The 24,150-nt window shown below is 62.3% G+C and overlaps 1 protein-coding gene across 1 annotated transcript in view; it reads right to left on the minus strand.

Moving 5' to 3' along the window:
* Positions 1–16,811, minus strand: part of Kif26a (kinesin family member 26A) — a 34,847-nt gene extending 18,036 nt beyond the window's left edge. The window contains exons 1-3 of the mRNA XM_076849547.2: positions 16,630–16,811; positions 16,033–16,278; positions 4,595–5,038 (exon numbers count right to left, since the gene is read on the minus strand). Of these exons, the coding sequence (XP_076705662.2) occupies positions 4,595–5,038; positions 16,033–16,278; positions 16,630–16,671 (732 nt within the window). The 5' untranslated portion in view covers positions 16,672–16,811. The remainder of the gene's footprint in view (positions 1–4,594; positions 5,039–16,032; positions 16,279–16,629) is intronic.
* Positions 16,812–24,150: the final 7,339 nt, after the last annotated feature.

Below are 24,150 nucleotides of genomic sequence, written 5' to 3' on the forward strand. Positions count from 1 at the left end.
GCCCACTGTCCTCAGGGTCTCCCAAGGGGCACAGGCTAGAAGCAGGTATGCCACCCAGGCCCAGGAAGGAACATTCCAGAAAGAGTCCTCCTCACCATGGAGGAGAGTCTCACCCTGCCAAGCCCACAGCCAACAATGACTTCCAAACCCTTTTTAGGACATGGAGCAGAACTTGTCTGTGAACGATCAGTGGAAGCCCAGCATCCTCCTGGCCCCCAGAGCAGTGGCCACTCCCCACAGTTGCAGGAAGGAAAGGTCAGTGGCAATACAGGGAAAACCTAGAGCCTGGAGAAAGGGGAAGCTGGAGCGGCTCACCAGGCACTGGCCAGCACACCATACCCACCACAGCCTGAGGCAGGAACTCCTCCACACCCCTCAGAGCCCAGCCTGGCCAGCCTTCCCTTTCTCCAAGCCACTCTCTCACCTCAAAGTATTTTTGTATCCCTTTGTTTTAAGATCTGAATTCCCTTGCTGAGCAGAGTGGCATAGAAAAGAATTAATCATGATGTTGGCCACCAGAGCTCCTTGGAGCAGAGCTGGGTTTGGCTGAGCACCCACTGGACACCCAGCAAACATCCCAGGGCCAAGGGCTCTTAGGTGGGCAGGAGGTGTGCCACCCACAGCCCACTTGGTGCTACAGGTGGCTCTCACCAGTCAGTGACGGCACTGCCCAGGGAGCCCAGGCAGCATCCCAGTGCCAGGCCCAGCCACACCACGCACCTGCCTGCCTGCCAGCCCAGGGGGACGGAGGCCACAGTGCCGACAGCTGGGCCCTGGCCCACCCACCTGCTGACCCCAGCAGGCCTGCTCAGTCCTGCCAGGCGATGCACATGGGTAGTGGCGGGGCCTCCCGGCACTGACCTGTCTCAGGAGTCCTGCATGTGCCTTGGCTCCACCGTCCCGCGAGCTGCCGTGACAGGGCTCCGTCCATCGGGTGGACAGCCACTGCCAATTCCTGCCAGAAGCAGAGCCCAGGCATGCCAAAAGAAGCCGTCCCAAAGCCAGGCGGAGTGGGGAGGGAGGGCCGGCAAGAGGGGAGACCACAACAAGGGGGCCGGGACACAGGGAGGGCGGCCAGACAGACAGCAGGCAGGCGCCAGAGCAGCAACGGAAGGGAAAGCACGAGAGAGCGGAGCGTGAGGCCGGCCAGTGGCTAGAGAGCCCGTGCCTCGCTCCCAGCGCCCGACACCGGCCTGCCGGCAGGGCCCAGACCACCACTCCAGACCTCCAGGGGCCGCGAAACTCGGTTTAGGAAACACAGAAACACCCATTTCCTACACGCACTGGGCCAGACTCACAGCTGCGGACTCTGAAGGACAGCGTCCACCAGTGTCCTCCCCAGGCACTACAGAGGGTGCTGAGGCGTGGCCAGGCAGTCAGGCTGAACCCACAGACACTACCTCACCCTGCACAGGTGGGAAGGGGTGCTCGAGCCCCGTGAGCTGACTCCCCCACCCCCTGAAGCTCCTCCTCGTCACCCAGAGGCCTTGGGCACCTGGAGAGCCCACGCTGGGAAGTCCTACCCCGCAGGGGCCTTGCCCACTCCCACACCACAGAAGCATCACCACAGCCTCAAAAGAGGGCCACCCTACCAACCCCTGACCCAGGACCTGGGGCTCGCACAGGGCACCAGCAGTGAGTCAAGATGCATCATGGAGAGCCAGGCCTGAGCCCACCTAAGCCCCCTCCAGCCTGTAGCCAGGGACAAGGGACAAGGGCAGGGGCACCACCAGCCTCCTGCAAGGCTCACAGCAGGGAGCAGGCAGGCCCAGGGCAGGCAGGAGAAACCCCAGGCCAGGGCCACCCAAGCACCAGGGACAGAGAGACTCCCTAGCTCCAGGGGCCTCCGCTCCTGGGCTGTCCTCTGGGGATATCCACAGGAGGCCAGGGCTTCCACCCCACAACCTCTGGGGGGACAATGAGCACAGGTTTCCTTGGCCTCTGTGAAGGTCCCCATGGGCACTCTCAGAAGAGTGTGTCCAGAGCCTGGCAGTCCCAGGAGCAGGCCAAGGCAGGGGGTTTGAGGCAGCCTGCGGCAGTCCAGCACCCCCAGAGCTAGCAAGGCAGGAACAGGCCCAGAGCCCAGCTCCCGGGGCAGCCAGCACCCTCCTCTGCAGAGCTGCCCCCCCTGACAGTCTAGAATGGACTGCTGGGCCTCCTGCTCAGCAGCTCCACAAATGCCTGGATGCTCAGGAGGTGGAATGGTCCAGAGAGGGCCACACTCTGAGCTCGTGGATGCTGGATGTGGGAGGGGCCTCTGATGGCACCAAGCTGGCCCTGGCTGCTCTACCAGGACTCAGGGCTCTCCAGGACAGTCATGGCCACAGAAAGACCCAGAGCAGGACGACCAGGGCAGGCTCCAGCATGGCCTCCAATACTCTGCACCCTTGGAGCCCTGGGTCCCTTCCTCCTACTCCAAGGTCCAGCCCTTCTGGTCAGGCCTGGCCATTCCTTCCCAGCATCCCACACTGGCCTCAGCCAAGATGACAGTACCCACTAGGCCAAGCCCTGCCCACTCAGTTCCACATCCCAGGACAGGGGGCCGCAGGCTGCCCAACAGCTACGAGACCAGGGGGCTGGACCCTGGGGCCTCCACAGCAGCACACAGCATGGCGAGTGCCAGGCCATCTCTAGGATCGATGCCCTGACCCGGGGACACACCTCACCTGGGTCCTCGAGTCCTATTTACAGTTCCAATAATCCCCCTATTGATGGCTGGGACTATGCTCTAATTATAAATCCCTGCCCGCCTGCCCTGAACACAACTGCTCATAAAGCAGGGAGCACGTGCGTTACACGCCCACGTTCCATGGCCTGCTGGCCACCAGCGGGGGCTGCCCGACCTGGGGCCAGTGCCCCCACTGTCCCCCACCACCGCACCACCACACCAAGCACAGTCAGCCTCACCCATTCCCAGAAAACGCAGGGGATCGGCCAGGCTGGCTGTGGATGGGGTGGGGTGGGGGAGAGGCAGCTCTGGGCCACCACCTCAGCCTCCAGCCCTTGGAGCCCAGCCCACACTGCCCCCTTCAAGAAACCTCTCAGCTCAGCTAAACAGAAGTTGGCATCTGCGCCCTCCCTGTCCCAGGGCTGCCCCAGTGTTCTCCTCCAGACGTCAGGCCAGGAGACCCAGAGGGGCTGGCCTCCTCTTGCAATCTTCCTGGGAGGGCGAGTGGAGGGGCCTCTTGTCCAGGCTGGGGCAGCAAAGCCAGTCCTACAGTGAGTCGTCACACCCACTGGAGGCCAGTTAACGTCAGTTCTTCCTGAGAGCTCTTCCTGAGAGCCTCGTATGCACCCCGCCCCGAGGTTAGTACCAGTGGACCCGAGGGGCAGCCTAGCAGCCAGCCCAGGGACGGTCTCAGCTCAAGGAGCCTCGGGCCACACCACATCCAGGCAGCACCATGTCACCAGAGTCAGTGGGGCCAGCCAGCAGAGGTGGGACAGGGCCTGTCTTGTATCAATACTGCCCAGTGGCTGTGGGACCTGTACCTCTGCCTACGTCCTTTAACCACCCTGGGGGTCAGAGGCCAAGGACCCACCTGCTCACTTAAGAGACTGCCAACAGGAGAGCCCATGCAGCTGGCCTGTGCCACCTGGAAGTATACTGGGCACAGCCACCGCAGGGCCTTCTGCCCTGGCCCCAGATGGCTATGCAGGGGGACCCTCCATAAGCCTCCAGCTCCAGCTCCACTCAGACCATTTACTCTTCCTGCTGGGTCCTCCTGCTTTGTCCACCTGGGGAACCCAGATCAACACTGGGCACACACTGGTGGGTCCTCTGTCTCAGTCTTCAACAAGCAAGTGGCTACAACTAAGGGCATGGTGTCCCTAGAAGTGACCCCAAGTCAGGTGGGGCTTATGCAGGGTGCTCTTCTGGGAACAGGTCCCCCCAGAGGCCCCACACCTTCCTAAACCCAAACCACATCCTCCGGCCCCCCAGGAGACCCCCAACACAGCAGGCCTCCCACTCTGAGACCCCCAGGAAAGAGACTCCATCCAGCAGGCTCCAGGGCCAAGAGAAGAGCAGCTGCAGAGATGGCCACTGGCCATGCAGCTGACCACCTGGTCCCTCCATGAAAGCAGCCCGCCCTGGTCAGGACGGCAGAGCCAGCTCCAGTGGAGCCAGAGCCCTGGAGAGGCTGTGGGAGGGAGGCTGGGACACCTCCAGTCAACACAGTCTCTGGCCTCCTCCGAGCACAACAGCCAGCATGGCAGTGGGCTGAGAACCTGGCCACCGGTGAGGCCCCATCCTTCACGTGGCTCTTCCAGACCTGTCCCCTGAGTCGTGCCCCTCTGGGAAGCCTAGTGTGGCAGCTCCTCACTGGGAGCCACTCCCTCTGTCCTAACCCAGTGTAAGGACTGGAACTGTCCAGGAGACCTTGAGTCCCTCCGTTGGCCACAGCATCACCCGTGACCTCAGGAGCAAGACTAAGATGGTGACAGCCACTCCACTCCCCCAGGGCACCTGATGCGGGTCTCAGGAAGGTCTGGGGACCCCTATGCCACAGTCCTCCCTGCAGAAGCCGCCCCTACGAGGCATTTGAATGTGGGGCCCTGGGAGGGGACCCAGTTCTGACCCACCCAGAACACTCACCAGGCAGGTGGGTGGCAAGAAGCTGTTGACTCTTGAGACGCTCCACATGCCCTCCAAGCACTGCTGGGCCTGGATGGTGACCGTGCTCAGCGCCCCGCCCAGGCCTGCCGGTGCCACAGACACCTGGACACTGGGCCCAGACGGCCAGGCCATCCCCTTCCTCCTGTCAGGCCCCGCTGAGGGCTGTCTCCCTGCAGGACCCGCTGGTCCAGGGGCATCCCTGGGGCTGCTCATGGTTCCAGCACTGGGGGACACGGGGCCTCCTGGAGGGGCGTCAGGGTCCCCTCGGCCGGCAGGGGCCTGGAGCAGGCGCAGGGCCTCCCGTGTGAGCTGGTGCAGGTGCATGGTGCAGACGTCGCAGCGGCTCTCGGCCTCCGGGCGGCAGGAGGGTAGGACCCCGGGAGCAGGCAGCTTGTCAAGAAGCAGAGCAGAGAGGCAGGGATCCTGAGGACAGCAAGGGACAAAGGCTCAGTCAGTGCTGGGATGGGAGGGCAGGCGCAGAGCCCACACCCAGGCCTCACCTCTGCAGCACAGAGGGCTGACGCCAGGCCACGGAGCCATCCATAACTGATTAATAAGCCCCACACAGCTCCATCCACAGGAGCCCAGCAGGAAAATAATTATTGGAACTTAATAGTGAGGTTCATGGTGCCCGTGATAGCCACGCGCCTCTCGCGCCGTCACTAACCTCACAGCTCGCAGCTAACAAGGCGTGCTGGCGGCTCCTGGACAACCGGACCCTGGGCCAAGGCCTGGCCCGGGTCGGGCCGGGAGGCCAGCGGGAGCAGCCACAGGAGCCTCCCTCACTGGGCAGATGAGCAGGGTGGGGTGGGGTGGGAGAGTGCTAGAGACCCTCTCCCTGCCTCCCCAGGTCTCCAGCCAGCTGGAGAATGAAGTCGGGCACCAAGAATGTTTGACAGGACCCTGGGTAGGCGAGGTCATCTCCAGAGCAGCAGCAGACAGAGGCAAGGCCACCCACCCCCACAGAGCTGAGGACACATGAGGTGTGTGTCATAAGAGTGGATCCAGAGGTGGTAAGGACAGGAGCCAGAGGAGCCACAGGCCCCCACCTAGTCAGAGGGTCCTTCTGGGGGGCCACCTTTACAAAGAGTCAAGGAAGGGCCAAGTCTCAGGGTGAAGTTCCCCAGTGCCCCCCCCCCACATGCCCCAATGCCCCCAGCTGGCTCTGCTCCTGCCCAGAGCTGGCCAGCACCCCCATCAAGGGCCTGCCCAAACATAGGACACCTGGCCTAGGCAGCCCCTTGGACAAACACCAGCCTAGTCGACCTGTGGTAGTGGCCACCCCAGGTTTTCCCAGGGATCACCCTGATAGAGCCCAGGGTCCTTTCCCAGTGGGCAGACTCTACCAGTCCCACCGCCTGTCCCCAACCTGAGCCTCCCTGCCATACAAGAACCCCAGGGATTTCCAACATCTGGCTCCTATCCAGCTCCTGAAATGGCCACAAGAGATGATGGCTTCCCCAGACGCTCCCGTTTCTCAGCTGAGGAAGCTGAGGCCACCACAGAGGTATCTCATTTGCTGTGGCAGCCTGAAGGGTCCTTGTCCACCACGCATGGGAAGCACACAGTGGTGAGAGCTGAGCTCAGATGAGGGACCCTGGGCCCAGCATGAGCAGGGGTCTCTCTTCTCCTTGTCTCCAGTGCCACCCACCCTACAGGGTAAGCCCTGTACATGTGACCCCAGGCACACCTCGTCAGATCAAAGGCAGACCTGGCCGGGCCCAGCAGGAGCCGCCTGCTGGCCTGCGGCCCCTGGGAAGGCCTGGATTTCCTCCAGGCTCTGAGGTGCCTGGCAGGTCTGGTCCTGATGGGCCAGCACCCCACTCCCTCCTGCACCCCACTCCCTCCCGCACCCCTGTGGGAATTCAGTGAGCTCAGCCACAGGGAGCCCTGCAGGGGAGGAGGCTCCACCAGAAAGCGCTCTGGGGCAGCTGGCCCTGAAGTCAGGCGCACACAGGTCCACACCAGGAAGCCAGCGTCCCCTCCCAGATGACCTCCACCCAGAGCCAAGGGCCTCAGCCCCCAGCTGCAGGCTGAGGGCAGTGGGGCCTGTTCGCAGTCCAACTCTGATTGCGCCGATCTTTCCACTCAGCAGGAGGCTGTGAAAGGGAAGGAAGTGCCCGCCTGCTGGAGCCATTAACTGACCTGGAAACGTGGCCAGTCCAGACCTAGCTCCAGCCTGAGGCCCCAGGCCCACTGCCCTTTGTTCTGGGGCTTGGGGACAGGCTGATGACCTCCACCTGTCTTGAGGTCAGAGGCTTCTAGAGGAGCCCTTTACCCACTTCATGGCCTGTGAGCAGGAGGCAGGAAGGAAAGCCGAGGGGCATGGCAGGGCCAGAAGCCCTCAGTGACCTGCAAACGTACCAGGCCCTTTGCAACCTGGCCAGGAGAGAGCGGGAAACAAGGTGACAAGCCGAGCAGCCCTGGCCCAGCCCCTGCTGCCAGGCCCCCATCCCACGGGGTCCTCGGGAACTCAGAGCCCTATCCAGGACTCAGCCCTGGGAAGAACCATGGAGTGCAGGGAGAGCTCACCAAGCTCAGGTTCCACCAGGAAGACCACGGAGGCTCCCTGGTCACCTGCTCAGCGGTGGTAGCCCCTACCAGGCAGCTCAGCCGGGGACCTTCTCCCCGAAGCTGGCCTGCTTCACAAGCACCCAGGCTGGGCCCCTCTCCTAGAACAGCATCAGGCCCACCGCTCACCACCAGGCTCCCGCTGGCCCTGGCTTGAGACAGGGGCTAGGCAAGAGAGGAGGAGAGGGTAGCAGGGGTGCTGAGTAAGGCAGGCAGGCCCCAACAGGCCAGGGGACAGCAGGGGACAGCAGGGCACAGCACAGATCCCGGAGCCTTGGCTGCTCAGGAAGCATCAGAACTACTGAGCAGAGCACCCAGGTCACTCAGAACCCAGCCTGCTCCAGAGGGACCAAGACTGCACCACCCACGAGGCTACCCCCTTGCGGCCGAGATGGAGCCCAGCCCAGAGCTCCTGGGCATACGGGGCTATGGGGAGGCGGGGGATGAGGCAGGGGTCCTCACAGCACCAGCTGCTCCCTTCAAGCACCCCAGATGCTACCCCCGCAGATGGAGGCAGAGCAGCCCCACAGCCCCACCCTCCTCCCTCCCTAGCCTGCTCTGTGGGCCTAGGGCAGCGGCAGCACATCCTGCATGTTGGAGGGCTTGGCCCAGGCTGGGGAGGAGGGGGAAGCCCAGGAGAGCCAGCCAGACCTTTCCCCAAGCCAGGTCTGCGTGCCCAGTTGCCCTGGCAGCTCAGGAGTCCACAGACCCCCACCTCTAGGGCTTGCTGCCCAAGTTCAGGATTTTAACCCCCAAAAGCTCCATCACAGGGCCCACTGCCCTCCCCTTGAAACCCAATGCCTTCAGAAAGACAGTAATTACCCCACTGCAAAATATTACTTTTAATTTTCTCTTTATAGTCTAATTAAACAGATATTTTACTTGCATTTGGAAAAGGTTTTTCTTCATTTGATTCAATTTAGCACTGGGTACCACCCAGCCACCACACCACGGGCGTCAGGGAGCCTCCAGGCTTAGAAATGATGTCTTCCCATCTTTCATTTCGCTTCTGGGGTCTCTGGGTTGCTTTAAGTAATCCTTCCATTTTCTCCCATGTGGGAGGCTGCCCTGTCGCCAGTGCCAGGAGAGAGGGGACAGAACAGGTGCAGACCAGACCTCCGCCAGCTGAGGCCACTAGGGGGGTGGAAGGGGGCTGTGTCCAGGTCCAAGCAGTCACAGTGTCCTCCGCGGAAGGCCTTCTCTGAGCCCACCATCCTGCCTCTTCAAGGGGAACCCAGAACCACTGGGTGATCCAGGGCCACTACAAAAGCAGTCAGAACCAGGGCCCCCACCAGCAAGAGGCCCCAGACTCAGGGGTCCCTCTCCTGCTCCACCATTCAGGCGTGAGCAAGTGGCAGCCAAGCACGAGGCCCCCACAGCCGCAGTCCCCTCTACATGTCCTCCCTTCCCTTCCCAAACAAAGCCTCTGGGCCATGACCCCGTGCAGCCACCGTTTCCGGAGTTGACAACAGGTCCAGGAAGGGACCCGGACGTGGGGCCGATGGCTGCTCTAACAGGCCCTGCTATTGAGGACAGTCCTGTGTCTCCCGCAGCCTGCTGGGACAGGCAGCCAGGAGACGGGGCTCAGTTTTCCAGCCTAGAAACTGGCAGCCAGCTGTGGCTTTCCTGCACCCCAACACTCGCCAAGCACCTCATCAAAGGCTCAGACCCTCCATCTGACCATCTGCAGCTCGTCAGAGGGGCTCTGGGCCAACCCAGGCTATCCTTCTCTGCCAAGCCAAGGATGTGGCCCGGCCCACCCAGCACAGACCGGCACGCCATCCCCAGGGCCCTCTGCCAGGCACCACACCAGCTGGACCTCTCAGGCACAGGCCAGCTCCCCTCCTCCCTCAATGGCCTCCCCTGTTCTCCACCAATGCTCCAGCAGGGCACAGGGAGCCCTGAGGGGCCCAAGGCCAGACAGACAAGGATGGCCTCGTCTGGGTTGGGTGGCAGCAAGTCATCAGGACACCAGCCACCCCATGGGGGTACTACAGGGTCTTAGAGTTGCATCTGCACTCAATCCTACCCCCCCAAACCCCCACCCCCATGCAATCTGTAGCGACTGGGCCAAGCACAGGCCCCTGCTGGCTGTTCCCTCCTGGACAGCAGGGAAACAGACCACCCTCAGAGCCACAGCAGATTCTCACAGCCTGGATGGGCATGCCAACCCCAAAGCCAGGGTTGGAGGTGCCCCTGGCTCAGCTCCGAGCCCCAGGAGGCAGCAGGAAAGGGGCATGTGCAGAATCTGAATCAGCCCTTCCCTCCCAGCAGGTCCCAGGACCCCAGGAGACCACAATATGTGGGTGACCACAGATCTGTCCTGACCACCAATCCCCTCCAATATGACCCCCCAGAAAACCCAAGGCTGGGTCAATAGGCAAGGCCTTCAGCTGCAGCTCCTTCACAAAAGGCTTCCTGGGACCCCTAGGCCCCTGCAACTGCAAGCCACACTGCAAAACTGCCACCCACCTGGCTGCCCCATCCCCCAACCCACTGCCCTTAAAAGTCCCCAGAGCTCTTGCTGCTCCCACCCCCTGGAGACTCGCTTCATCTTTCCACAGGTCTCGGGTCTCGTTCTAACCTCCCACTAGCTGCACCTCCCCACACCGCTCCCCCAGGGCCTACTGCTCTTTGCTCCAGGCACAAGCCGAGGAGGAGAAGCCAGGTGACAGGCTCCACCGCATGCGGGGCAGCTTGTGGCTTCAGTGGGTCACGCCTGGTGCCTTTTTCTCCCTGCTCCGTGAGGACAGTGTGATGAGTGCAGGGGGTCTGGCAACCTGCCACCCTGCCCCACACAGCACCAGTGGTCTGGGGGCTGGTGGAAGCATTGGCCTTCCCCACCTGCCCAGCTCACCTGCCAGATGGGGCCTCCTGGTCCACAGGGGAGCATATCCACAGGACCCAGCCCAGCCCAGCCACCAGCCCCTATTCTCATCACACCCAACAGAGAAGATGGGCACCACTCCGAGATCCAACACCCACACGCCACTGCTAGGTACCGCTGGCCACCCATCCACCACTCGACAATCCCTGGGCCCCAGCCTCCTGCCTCCATCGGTGGTCACTTTGCTTTCTGGCCACCATGAATATATGCCGCCTTTACAGGCCGAGACTCAGAGAGGCCAAGACACCTCCAGACATACAGTCTGGGCAGCAGAGCTAGAGTGCAAACCAAGCCCAAGGCCCCCGCTGCCAAGCCCTAACCCATGCTTCCTCCTCATCCACCGGTTTTGGGGCCAAGCTGACTGGGCAGCCCCCTCAAGCACAGATCCGTTTCCCGCCTGGAGGAAAAGGCTGAGAGCCAGATCTCCCAGTCTCCCAGATCTCCAGCTGGGGGCAGGTGTGGGGACTGGGGAGCCCCAGGAACAACAGTAGGAGGGGCCTGCGGCTGCCCAGCAGGCCAACCTGGAATGGCTTGGGACTCCCTAGGCTCTACTCAGGTTGGCTGTGGGACTGGAAGGCAGAGCTAGGCTGTGGCTGTGGCGGAGGCTGCAAGGTGGGGAGAGTACAGGGGTGGACAATAGGAACGGGTCCACCCTGCAACCCAAGCCCCAGAGCAAGGTCCAGGCACAGGCCAGCGCCTGGCACGCTCCACCGGAAACAGGCAGCAGCTCAAGCTGGCCTCCATCACCGGGGTCAGAGGCTAATAATGCACATGGCCGTGTAAGCACATCCATCCAAGGCAGGACACAGCAGGCACGAGGCCTGGCACTTGGCCATGCAGGACTGTAAATCCGTTAGCCCCAGGGGCCCAGTGACTGGTGTCATCCCCAGTTGAAGCAGGAATGCTCCCTGGAGATGAAAAGCAGACATGACTGGGAACCCTGACACGAGGCTCTGAGGCACCCTGCAGCCAGCTCAGGTCCAGCCCCACGGAGCTGCTCCTGACAGGTGCTGCCCTGGAAAGGTGGACATAGCTCAGGGTGTCCATCTGCAAAAGCACGAGAGTGACACCCAGGGGGAAAGTGCCCCTTGGAGGAGCACGAGTAACAACTCCACCATGTTTAACACCCTGCTCACAGATGGGCAAACTGAGGCCTCTGGGTCCTGCCCCAGGCTCCACCTGCCCAGGGGAGTCCTTGGGCACAGCATCTGCCTCAGTAGAAATTCAAACCAGAGCTCAGTGGCAGGTGTGGCCAGACCTCCCAGGCCAGCTGCCAGCAGGAACCCCCAGGGCACAGCCCAGCCTCCGGCCCCACCCCTCACAGGCTCCCATTCCCCTGGGCCAGACAGGTGCGAGCACTCAGTGCACTTCTACACTAGCTACTCACAGCCCGCTCCATCTTGCACGAAGACTGTGCTGTGGCTTCCAAGAACTACACAGTGTAAATCAAAAACAAAACCAGGACACGGAGACAGTCACAGCTGAAACACAGGAGTCATCTGTTCCCAGAAGGGACACAGAAAAGCCTCATGTGGTTTCCAGAGTTGAAGAGGTTTGCTGTGAGCCTCCTGGAAGGCCTCTGTGCTCTCTTGCCTTTAAGACACACACCAGCTCTTCTGACTCCAAGTATGAGACCCTGCGGGCACACAGGAGGGCGGCTTGGGAAGGCCCCAGACTCCTTCCCTGGCCTGCTCCAAACCATCACAAACCCCTCCAGCTTGACTTAGCAGCCCAGGTACAAGAGTGAGCTCCAGCCATGACTGAGCAGCCTGGGTATGAGGGTGAGCTCCAGCCAGCCTCCTCCATCCCTCTATCCCTCAGCAGAGAGTGAGGCCAGGGACCACATCCAGGACTGCCCAGCCCCAGTCTGGACACAGCCAGACTCTCGATGAGCAATTCCCTCCCCCAAGGCATGTGCTCCACAGCCCCCTGCCCAGGCTCCACCTCTGCTCCCAGGTGGTATCCCCAGGGCAAACGCTCATGCCCCTTAAGCTCAAGCCCTTCCCCAAAGGCCACCCAATCCCTGGAACTCCAGGCCAGCAGCACCGGTAAGACAGACACGAGGACGGCTCTGGTCCCAGCCATACTAAACCAAAGGAAACCTAGGAGCAGGGACAGAAAGCCAGCCGGGGGCAGGGAGGGGCTGCCAGGGCTTCATAGGGGCTCTACAGTGAGGCTGGGGCTGGTCAACCTCCTCCCAGTCCCCACGGGCCCCCCTCAGCATCCCGGAGCCTCTGTCCCTACAAGTCCAGTCCAGGAGCAGGTCCCTTTAGGCTGATGCACCCTGTCCTTGGCCTGCCAAGCCCAGGAAGCCTGGCCCTCACACACCTCCCCTGGCTGCCACTGGCTGGGCTGACACCTGGCTGGGCTGGGAACCACTTCTGGCGCCAGGACCCCGCCCTACATAGCCCCAGGCACACACCGTCTGGCTGGCACAGGTCGCCAGCACAGCAGCACAGCAGCACAGCAGCACAGCGGTGGCCCCAAAGCGGGTGGAGCTCTGGCCATGCTCCAGACAACCAGGGGCAGCAGCCCATAGCTGGGGGAGGCGGCACAGATCTGACCCCGGGGGGCAAACTTCCAAATCAAATGAGTGAAAGCCAGCCCCCCACAGGACCACAACCCACAGACTCAGGACTCCCAAATCACAGTGTCACTAGAGATGGGGGTTTGGAAACAGACACTCCCCATCTATCCAGAGGGCTGAAGATGTCCTGAGTGAAGTGACAGAGGAATGGAGAGCTGGACCCCTTCACACCTCACCCGAGTCTAAGATAAAGGCCCACTGAGGCAGAACAGACCCTGGTCAGGCCACAGTGGCCTGGCCACAGGAGAGCAAGAAGGCTCCAGATCCCTGACCCCTGAGGACTGGCTCCCTGTGTACAGGGGCCACCCAAGCCAGGGCACAGTATGCTGAGCTGCACAGGGACAGGAGCCCCCAGTGGCCTTGCTCACTGTCCTGCTTGGAGAAAACCTGGACATCAAACACACAGTACCAGGCCGGGGGCAGGGACCACCACACCGGTGGGCAATTCCAGTGCCCACAGGGGACTGGAGCCCTTGGGAGGCAGAGTAGGAGACCCTGCAGAGATGAGCCAGAGACCTGGGGAGCTACATGAGAACAGATCGTGTCCCCACCAGGGCGATCAGCAAGTAAGCTCTGATATGGACATTTCAAATGTCATAGGGACTTTGGAGAAGTCGTCACCTCTAAATAACACATCTGGGCAGCACCTGGGAGGACCCCACCCCCTTGCAGCAGGGTGTGATCCTCCTAGAGCAGAGGGATTGCCACCCTCCATAGCAGTTGTCACCTTGGGGAACACAGAGGCAGAATTTAGCCTCAAGGTGACCACATGAGGTGTGGCTGGCTGTCCCCCCACGTGCTGGCCACTCAGTCATTCAACAAACATTTCCAAGGCACCTGGACCCCACGCCTCCCCTGGCAGAACTACTGCTTGGGGGTGGCACCCTCGACTGGGATGGAGGCAAAGAAAGGGGTGCGGTGGAACCTGGGGACCACTTCTCTGAAACAGCTCGGGTGTGGCAGGAAGAGGAATGGCCTGGCTTCAGCCTACAAGTGGTGGTCACTGTGCTGCAAGACCCTCAGGGATCCTCAGAGGCAGGGACACCTGGGAAGGGGCACAGAACATCAGAGCAGCATGACAGCAGGGCCTTCTGCCCAGGGAGGCTGGGGGTCTGGGAGGAGGGGGCATCTATGGCAGGGGAGGGAGGGAGGCATGAGGTTCCGAGGGCCAGAAAAGGCCCATGGAGGCCACAGGAGGCCAGTCAACAGGTGGACCCCAGGCCAAGCAGGATCCTGAAGCAGTCACCTGGGACGTGAGGCCTGGGAGAGGTGGCACAGTGGGGGCTATCCTAGAGACTGCCTCTCCACACCCAGGGCCCAAGGCCTTTCTCAGATCAACTCCAACCTGGGCTGAAAGAGAGCATGCCCTCCACTTGGTACCCAAAGAGGGTATGAGGCTCAAAATGGGCCGAGGGCACAGTCCTATACATGAGGTCCCTGGAGGCCCAGACAAGGAAACCAAGGAGGCGCAGGGAGAAGAGGCCACACCATGGCAAAGGGAGGCAGGCCTTCAAGGCAGGCCGCCAGCCAGCCAGCAAGGCCCCAGCCACCATGCCAACACCCGTGGGCCCCCGAAGACCCAGGCACAGAATGATTCCCAAGCCTGTGTCCCGTCAGTAGCTGGGGTATAAGGCTTACCCTGCCCTGCCACACCCGTGAAATCACAGGCACAAAGGAAGCCCCATGTTACAGATGGGAAATCAAAGCCAAGAGCTCTCAACAAGCCTGCCTACGGGAGCCGTCTGCTGGCATGAGGGCTTTGAGGAGCCAGCAGAGATAAGCCCTGGCAGGGCCCTGAGGCCGGCTTAGGGAACCCGAGCTCAAGGCAACCCACCAGGCTGTCCCTTCACCACCTCCCTCCCTCCCCCCACCAAGATCAGGCAAGGACACCCAAAGCAAGGGTTCCTAAAAGCCAAGTCAGAGGCACTGACGAGGACTGGCCAGTGTCTAAGGCCAAGCTCAGGGAACATGGAGATGAGTGGTCAGAGGCTTTGCTGACTAGTTGTCTGCAGGAACAGATGAGGGAGGTTCCCCTTAGATGAGGGATCTCAAATCTATCAGAGACTGGACCAGGGCCAGCACCCCCAGCCCACCTGTGGCCAGCCAGACCAGGTTCTTGACTGGCCAAGGACCATGGTTTGGGCCTAGGCAGTGACAATAGGCAAAGCCCACTGCAAGAGGGGGAGACCAGGTCAGTTACTAAAGCCTCTCTGGCCTCGGTTTCCTGAAGCCCTCAGGACCCTATCCCAGATGGCCCTCTCTGGGATCTTCAGAGGTCCCTGCTGCCTGCTGGCTGGATCCAGATCATCTGGGGCACAGAGCCTGGCAAAGGCTGCAGCCTGCTCAGGGCAGTGGACACTGCAGTGTCCAGTCACACCCAGGGTAGGCCCACAGGTCCCCCTCCCCAGGGCCACAGAAAGAAGCAGCAGCATCCCACCCCTGGCTGACCCCTCGAGGCCTAGAGAGGGCACCCAGGATAGAAACCAGCCTGGCTCCTGCCTCGTCCTGCCCTGGCCCAGAAGGGCACACAGGGTCCTGTCTCTCTCCACTGCTGTCATCCCCCAGACTGCACAGGTCTCTGTGAAGAACTATATTTAGATTCAATGAGGATTATGTGGACTTCCCAGAAACTCCTTCGAAAAGACTGAAGGTCAGGCTCTCAGCTTCCTCTGGAGACCCCCACCTCCCTGGCCTGCAGACTTCCAGGGCGCATTGTTCCCTGGAACAATGGAGCCTGCTCCTTCCAGGCGGGGGGCAAGCCCACTGGCCGGAAAGCCCAGTGGAACCCTCTCCCCACAAGCACCAGTGCAGCCTGGGAAAGCCAGAACCAGCAGCTCACGCCCCACATGGGTTGCCCTGGCCTGAGAGGCAGAGTCCCAGATGAGAGGAACACACAGATTGTACCCATGACACCCAGTGAGCTGCAGGCAAGAACCAAGCTGCAGGGGGAGGGGGGATTGTCCATCTCACCCTCCATGCCCTCCCAACACCTGACTCACCTGGCTGCGGGCCCAGGTGCCCCCAGGGCCACACTGCACCAAGTAACCTCTAGCTGCTGGCAGGGCAGGAGCTGTCCTGCCCTGGGTGGAGTCCCTGCCAGCAGGCTCTCTCTCCTCCCCCTCCCAAACAGACAGAGAGGTTCCAGCTGTGGGACATCTATGGCTGGGAAAGAAACCCACGCCCAATTCTCTCTGGCCCACACAGCACCCCCTTAGAATGAGCAGCCCCAGCTCATACATGGTGTTACAGACAGGGAAACTGAGGCCCAGGAGGGGCAAATGAAAACAAACCCGGTGTGGAACCCTGCCTCCCTCCAAGCCGCAAGGTCTCCCAAGCTCCGCAGAGGGAACAGCTTGGGGAGGGATCACTTACCCGGATGGGCGTCCCAGGTCCACTGACCAGCTTCCATGCCTGTCGTTTGAGCTCCACGAGCTTCGTGTGGCAGTGGCGACACCAGCCACCCCCGCTGGTCGAGTGACTTTGCTCTGCGCCGGCCCCGGCGCCCTCGGGCGCAGGGCGGCTGCCACATGGGTCCTGGTCCGGCCCCGAGGGCAGCCTCTTGCGTGGGGACACTTCCAGCAGCGGCAGAGGCTCCCGGGCCGGGCCACTCTCGGCCACCTATAGTAGATGAGGGAGAAAGGAGACAGTTAGCTGGGCTGCTGGGCGGAGCCACTACAGAAACCCTCACCGGCGACTCAGTTCCTGGCCCGCCCGGCCGTAGAGCGACCCTCTTGCCAAAGTTAGAGCGCTGGACCAAATCTGGAGCCCACCCTCTCCCCGCACCGCGGAGGTCCTGAGCGTGGCAGCCCCAGCAGGAGGCCGGCGTCCCGCCGCGCCCCGCTCCAGGCCCGACCCCCAGAGGGCGCCGCCACTCATTCAGCCTCCTAGGCGTCCCGGATTCCGTGCTGGGTGCCCGCCTCTCCCCGCCGCCCACCGCTGGTTGCCCGCTCCGGACCCGGCCGCGCGTACCGCGGGCTGCGCTGCGCACATTGGGGCGCCGCGGCCGCCCATGACTGGGACGCAGGAGGGGCAGCGCTGGCTCTAGGGGCGCCACAGCTACGTGATCCGGCCCGGGGGCGCCCCCATGGCCCTGCCCGCCGCTCCGAAGTTGGCGGCACCGGCAAGTGGCGGCTAGCGTGCGGTGGCAGCGGCGGTCGTACTCTCGGGCGGGCTGGGCCGGGGCGGGCCGGGGGCGGGGCGCCGGACGGGCTGCACGGGGCGGGGAGCCGGAGCGCCGCCCCCTACCTATTGCTGCACGGAGCGTGCGGGAGGGGGGATCCTGCCTCCACGCGCGGCCCCTCCCACTCCAAGGACCCAACCTGTAAGGTGAGCGCCAGTCGGGGGAGGGGCGCTGGGGGTCGCGGAGAGGCTCAAGTTACGCGCGCGCATGCGCCTCCAGCTACGCTCCTGGGACGTCCAGTCTGCGCGCCTTTTGCAAGGCACCCATCCACTTCTCACTCTTTGCAGGCAGGAAACAGGCCACGGAGGGGAAGGTCTTGCCCGAAGCCACACAGCCAAGTGGGACAAAGAAGGGACTGGTCCCTGTGCCCCAAGCTGCCAGTCGCTTTCCCTGGGCACTTTGTGTGTGGCTGGCCATCCTTTGGTATAACTGCCTCTCTTGGGTGAGTGTCGCCGCGATCTGCGCCTCAGGAAGTGCCCGGGCGAGTATCTGTGTCTTGGCGTGTCTGCAAGCGGCACGCGTGTCTGCAGCTGTGCATGTGCCTGAAAGTGGGTGTGCAAGCCCTGCCGCCGGGAAACTAGAGGAAGCGTAGCGGATGGCCCTGGGGGTGTGCGCGAGACCTGTTGTCAGCAGGCCTGGCAGATGGGAACTTAGCTCCGGAATTAATTGCCTGTTTGTCTCCGGCTGGGAGGTCGCTCCCTCTTCCCTGGCGACCAGTTGCTCCCGCCCAAGCCCAACACCAAGTGTCGCCGCCACCCGAGGTCGCAGGCGATTCTGTTCCCTTCTCTGGGTTAGTCTAAAATCCCAGGTCTGGCTAGGCGGCCGCGATGGCTGGGCTCCCCGTGACGCAAGCGCCCCCTGCCGGTCGCCGTGCGCACGCGGCTTCAAAGGCGCGGAAGCACCACGCCACAGATGATCCGGGCCGGAGGCGCACCTCCGAGGCCAGGACTGCAGAGCTAGCGTGATCCAGCCGAGACCCCTGCCTGCCGCCTCTCGTGCCCTCAGTCGCAGGACTGAGCCTTCAAATCGACCTTTCCTTTCTGCTTAGCCCATCCCCCTTTACTTAAACATCCCCCTTTACTCCACTCCTACACGCTCCCCAACAAAGTGGGGTAGGTGATCCTCTCATGGTTTTCCAGGTCGTCAGTGGACTGAGGGGTTTGCTAATGCGGCGGGGAGTGAGGAATAAAGTGGGCAGGGGCTCCCCGATCTGCCTCTGCAACCCCACAGCGCCGGCCCCTTTCCACACACCTGGGGGACTGGAAACTCCTCCCCCGGCTAATCACAGCCTCACTAAAGAAGACGTCATCCCACCCCGGGATCTGGGTACCCCGGACACCATTCCCTACCCCGCCCCCAGGGCCCGCAGACAGCACCGCCCCTCTATTGCCCTGGGACACACACCCGGCCCAGGAAGCGTGGCTCGCACATCCTCCATATCCACAAGCACACACAAGCACTCCTCTCACGGACCCCGCAGAAACAACGCCCGGAGCCCTGGGTGCAGCGCCTACTGCCAGCCACACCCGAAACTTCACCGCATCCCCAGGCTCTTCGGGAAGCACACGCGCTCACCTTACACCGGGTTCAGCGAGGGAGCCCAGACAGTCCTGAAGAACCCTGAGGTGGACGCAAGAGCCAGGAGTCACCTTAGGGACTCAGAATCAACCAGGGACCCTTGGAACCGCTGCCTCCCCCAACCCAGCAAGGCGCAAGGTGAGACCAGGGTCCCTGCGCTGTGCTCCCCGCCCTGGCTGATTGCCTCGGGCTCGGTCCCGTCAGGAGAGAGAAGCGGGCGGCACCAACCGAGGAAAGTGCGCCGGGACCTGCCGCCTCTTCCACGCGCCGCACCCTGAGCGCTGGAGCCGCGCCGCAAAGTCGCGGGACAGCGCCTCCGCCGCTAACCCAGCCTCGCCGGCCCTCACCTTGCCTCGCCGCCGCAGGAGGTGGCTGGTGAAGCCCAGGATGATCTCCGAGTCCAGACAGAGCGCCCCCATCTCCAGCAGGCTGGGAGCTTTGCGGGGCGCGCCGCGGGGCGGCTCGGGCGGCCCGGGCAGCGCCATGGAGGAGCGGAGCGCGGGGAGCGGCCCCGAGCGCCTCCCGCCGTCGCCGCCGCCCCGCCCGCGCGCTCACTGGCCGCGCGCCCGCCGCCGCCGCGCCCCGCACGGCGCAGGCCGCCCGCCAGGCCCCCAGTCCTCGGCGGCCCGCGCCCCGGGCCCTGCGCTCGCTCCGCGCCGCGCGCCCCCGCGCTCCGGCCCCGCCCGTCCGCCCGCGCCTACAGCGCCCCCTCCGCCCAGGCGGCGAGCCGGACTCGCGGACCGGAGGGGGGAGGGGCCCCGCCCGCTGCGGAGCGGAGGATCGGGGGTCGCGGAGCTCGACAGGGGCAGCGCTACTGAGCGTGGCTCCGCGAAACCTCCGCCGGTAGGGGGCATAATCCCAGCCATCTCCCCTCCAATCTGTCCGGGAGACTTCGAGCCTTGGGGTCCCGGTCCCTGAAGACGCTTAATGGAGCCAAATGACCGTGTGCTCCTCACCCTGCAAGCTCCAGGACACCCCTGCCTGAGCGGCTCTCAGCCCCATCCCGCGCCCAACCTTGGCCGGTGGGCCCCGAAGCCCCAGTGGCAGGGCGCGCCGGCCCCGCGCCTCCACTCTGGGTCCCCAATTCTGCCTTTTCCAGCGGCCTTCTCTGGCCCGGATCCGATGCCTCCCGCAGCTCCTGGGACTTCTCTCGGAGTGGGAGATTCTAGCTAACCGCAGGCGCAACCAAATTTACTTTCAGAGTCAGGAACTCGGGGCAGGTGAAACTCTGCCCAGACCCAAACTCAAGCCGGGATCCCTCGATCCTATGGCGCGGCACGCCCGGCCTGGTGTGCGGTGGCCGGACACCAGGGAGAAGATGGCAAAGCAGCGGGAGAGGATCATCTAAATTTCCCAGGCCCATTGGGGAAAGTCTTTGGGAACTAGAGGGTGTCGGGAAATGGCCCGGGGGAGATGAGCATTGGAGTGGACCTGAAAGGGAAGCGGGCAAGGAAAGGACCTGCTCAGAAGCCGGCGCACCCTGGGAAAGACGGGGATCCCCTGCCATCTGCTCCACCAAAGCCAAAGACCTTCAGGCTCTCGAGGTCCTTCCCCGACTCCCCCCAGTGGCAACTGAAGGACCGGAGCCCAGCGATTCCGGTGTCTCCCAACAGGCTGCTCAGGAACACTTTACTTGCAACTTACACCAGCCTAGCCCCCATCCAGGCTTCGATTCAGGAGAGAGGCCATGGCACTGACACAGCTGGCCTGGGAGAGATCCCTGGCAAGATTACAAAGGCACCAGAGGCCCTACCCAGACCCTCCTGTCAGCTCCCCTGGTCTGGATTTTCCTGGGGCTCCCCTCCTCCCCCGCAGGGGCTGGGAGGAAGCGTCCTGCCCTCCTAGTCTTCCACTCTGTCTGCTAGCGGAGCCGCGGGTATCCCTCCAGTGTACTGAGCCTTCTGGGAGGGGGTCATCTGCCATCTCTGGATTGATTAAAGTCATTGTGGGATTTTTTTAACATTTAATTTACCAGGCCCGCAGTGGCAGATCAGAGCTGTCCCCAGGGAAATCTAGGCCAAGGGAGCAAAAGAGAAAAAAACCTCCTGCAATTGAGCGGAGCCTCCCCGGGATTAATTGCTGGAGCTCAGCCTCCAGTCAGCCCCTGTGTGGTAATATTTCAGGGAGGTTGGAGTGGTCAGGTTCCTGCACTGGGCATGTGGGAACCCCGCCCCCAACATGCTGGTGCCATTGAGGAGCCCTCCTCCCCAGGGAGGCACCTCAACACCACACAGGAAGTCCATCTGAGCCCAGGGCCCATGGTCATCTCTGCCTTCTTCTGTCCAGTCTTTAGGAAAGAGCACAGTCCTCTGAGCCTGCCACTGGAGGCCAGGAAGACTTGGTCCCAGGGTATTCGTAAGAGGACCAACTCCTGGCAGTGGCATGAGAAACAGCCGACTCTCAAACTTTATCCTTGGTGATAGTGGGTGGGTGGCAGTGGGAACTGGGGTCTTGGAATGTGGCCCAGATGTGGTACAGGGGCGGACACAGTGCAGTGTGGCCGTGTTATATTTCCAGGGACTATTTGTGCTCACACAGTCCTGCGTCTTTCCAGGTAAGAGCATGAGAAGTGAAGCCATTGCCCTGGGGAGAGGGCAAGGGGCCTTTGCTTCCACTGCATACCCACGTCCATGTGCCGCTGCTCCCGGGGCTGTTCGGATCAATGTCACGGCGTTTGATAGGGAGGTTGGGAAGGTTTGCTAGAGATTCAAGTGGGCCCGACACACTGCGTGTCCAACAGACCCTCACGCCTCCCAGAGTCGGGATGGGAAGAGCCCTTGCTCATCCCCAGGGACCTCAGCCCCTTCCAGTGCTCCCCCAGGCCTGGTGGCTCACCAGCCCCAGGAGGGAGGGGAGGCCCAGATGCTGTTGGGTGGGAGGCAGGAGGGTGCCTCAGGAGAGCATCCAGCCCTGTCCACAAGGCCAGCTGACCTTGGGCAGCACCCCTCCGCCGCCTCCTCAGCACCAAGGGCAGCCATGGGTTCCAGTGATGATGGAGGTCGCCAGCCCCATCTCTTCAGGGGTGTCTGAGTGCTGGGAGGGTAGCCCATTGGGGTTCGCAGTCACTGGTGCTGACTGCGATCTGGGCTCCATGTCACGCACGGGACGGTTCTCACTCCTTCACATCTCACCATGGTGCTAGAAGAAGTGCACAGGTAGGACTCAGGCTGGGGGAAGATGTCACCAGCCAGAATTCATGCCTGAGTCTGATGGAGTCCCGGCTTCTCAGCCCCCAGTGCTGCAGCACTCTACTCCAGGGGCTAGCCTCAGGGGAGCAGAGGATGGGGATGGACCTTGACCTGCAGTTCCTGCTCCAGGGACAGACACAGGAGCAACGGGTGGTCAGCTCACAGAGGGCTGCAGGTGCCTGGCCAGGATCCTGGGGAGGACACTGAGCCAAAGGTCTTCGCAGAGAGAGTCCAGATCTGGCCGCTGCCTGTAGCATGGGGACCCTCACTGGTCCCTCCCTCACACTCCCCCTCCCTGGCTGAGCACTGGCACTACTGGCACGGTGACTTCAGCACCTTGGCCAATTCCAGGGAGGGCCTGGTGCTCCTCAGGCTGCAGTGCTCCCCAGTCAAACTGCTGGGTGAGAAGGGAGAGGGAGGAGGCCGCCTCACCCTCAGTTCAACCATCCCCAAGTCATGCCTGACGCCTCCTCACTTCCCACAGCCCAGCGTCCACTGGAGGCCTCTCTCAGTCTTCAGGGCCTCGGCCACCCACAGGCTCCCTGCAATAGCCATACTCAAGGCTCTGTGCCCTCAGTGCCCCCTCCCACTGGTCTCAACACAGCAGCCAAGGAGAGCTTTGATAAGGCAGGACCTCTGCTTCCCATCTTGCCCACTGAGGCAGGGTGCTCTGCAGGGCCTGGCCGCCCTCCCCCACTCTGTCCCAAGCGGGACTCCATACCCAGGGGCCTCCTCACTGCCCCCCCGCAGCAGCCCTTGCTCTGTTGTTGCCTCAGTTGAGGGGTGGGACCTGCCCCCCGAGTTTCGCCCCAAGGGTTTTCTGAAACGCCACCTGCACAGCACAGCCTTCCCTGCCTGCCTCCTAAAGCTCCAGTTGGCCAGCACCCGCCCCCGATGCTTCCCTTTCCTCCTGAGCACTCAGTGCTGGCTTGCTTAAATTCTCATCCGTCTAGAGTGGTGTCTACAGCCCACTGTAAAGTCAGCTCCCAGAGCCAGCATTCTGAGCTGGCACAGAGCAGAAACCCACTCAAACCACTGGGGAAATAAAAGAATACCCAAGGCCCTGGGCAGCTCTGTCTGCTCATTCCTACATGAGCCCTACAGCAGAGGGGCCCCTGTCCTTCCCACCACACCCAGAGCACAGCCACAATGTTAGACCCTCCTCAGTATGACTTACCCAGGACCATGCAGCCCAGCCCCAAGAAAGAGTTGAGCCCATGTGACTGCCAGATGCCCCAGCCCGAGTACACTTCCCTGGCCAGTAGAAGCCTTCCTGATCTCGCTTCCCAGCTCCAAGGAGGAGATGTGCATGGCACCAAGTGGCCCTCTCATCTGACCAGGGCCTCCAGCCCATCTGCCAGGGCTCCCTACCCTGGTAGAAATTCAGACCCTTTCCAGGGTGCCCCACCTGGATCCCCCTATAGGCTCGGCACCCCCACATGCAAAAGCCTCTCTGTACACCTTCAACGCCCCAACCCTGCCAGCTGTTCTGCTCTCAGTCCTGCTCAGCTACATCCAGAATCCGTACACTGGATTTGAGACCAGCAGGTGGCGCACCTTGGCCGCAGTCCCTGCGGCCAGAGGAAAACTAAGCAATCACTTGGTCCAGCTTCCCTCCTACACAGATAGGAAAACTGAGAGGGGCAAAGGCTTGACCTGAACTCCTGAGAGGCCTTAACCCAGTGCCCCCTCCCACTGGTCTCAACACAGCAGCAAGGGAGAGCAGCAAGGCGTGCATCCCAGGGCTCCTGCTTCCAGGCCCCTAGGCCCTGCCAGACCTGCTGCTGCTGTGTCCTCTCACCCTTCACCCACTAACAGGTCTTACTCCCCCTACCCCTGACTTCCTGTTCCTGCTCCCTCTCTCTCTGCCCCTCCAAGATTGGACTCAACCTGCATCTTGAAACAGGCAGTGTCCAGAGGAGAGAAACACATTGGGGCAGGAGTCCTACCCGCCCCAAGCAGCTTCCCTGGGTGCAGTTTGGAAACCCACAACACAGAGGCATCACCTGTGGAGCCCTGAGCACCCGCACGCTGTGCCAGAAATGGCCCTGCTCACTCCCAGATGGCCCTGGATAGACCTCACACAAGACACCCTCTCACACCTCTCAGGGAGTTCTCTAGGGTGGGGGGAGTCCAGTTGAGCTCTGGACCCCAAGGGACCAGCACTGGGCATGAAGGCAGTCTTGTGAATGCAGGCTCGGGGGGGGGGTATGAGCAAGCAAGAGGGCCACATGCAAGAGTGTGCAGCTGTGGGGTGCCACGCAGAGCGTGGTGACGGCTTGCTCTGAAGTGCTGATGGAGGAAGATGGATTCAGACAGCACTGCTGACCACGGTGCTCCCCCAGGAACCACCATCTCCATGGCAACTGGTCCTGGGTGAGGTCAAGGAGTGTCCTCAGAAAAAGAAGATACTGAGTTCCATGAACTCACGGGCAGAAAGCAACCAAAAAGCACTTGGAAGATAAAGTATGACAATAGAAACACAATTGAAGAGGACTGAAAGACAAAGACACAGAAATTCCCCAGAAAGCAAAGCAAAAAGAC

The sequence above is a fragment of the Callospermophilus lateralis genome, chromosome 3, assembly GCF_048772815.1.
Source record: "Callospermophilus lateralis isolate mCalLat2 chromosome 3, mCalLat2.hap1, whole genome shotgun sequence".
Lineage (NCBI taxonomy): Eukaryota > Metazoa > Chordata > Mammalia > Rodentia > Sciuridae > Callospermophilus > Callospermophilus lateralis.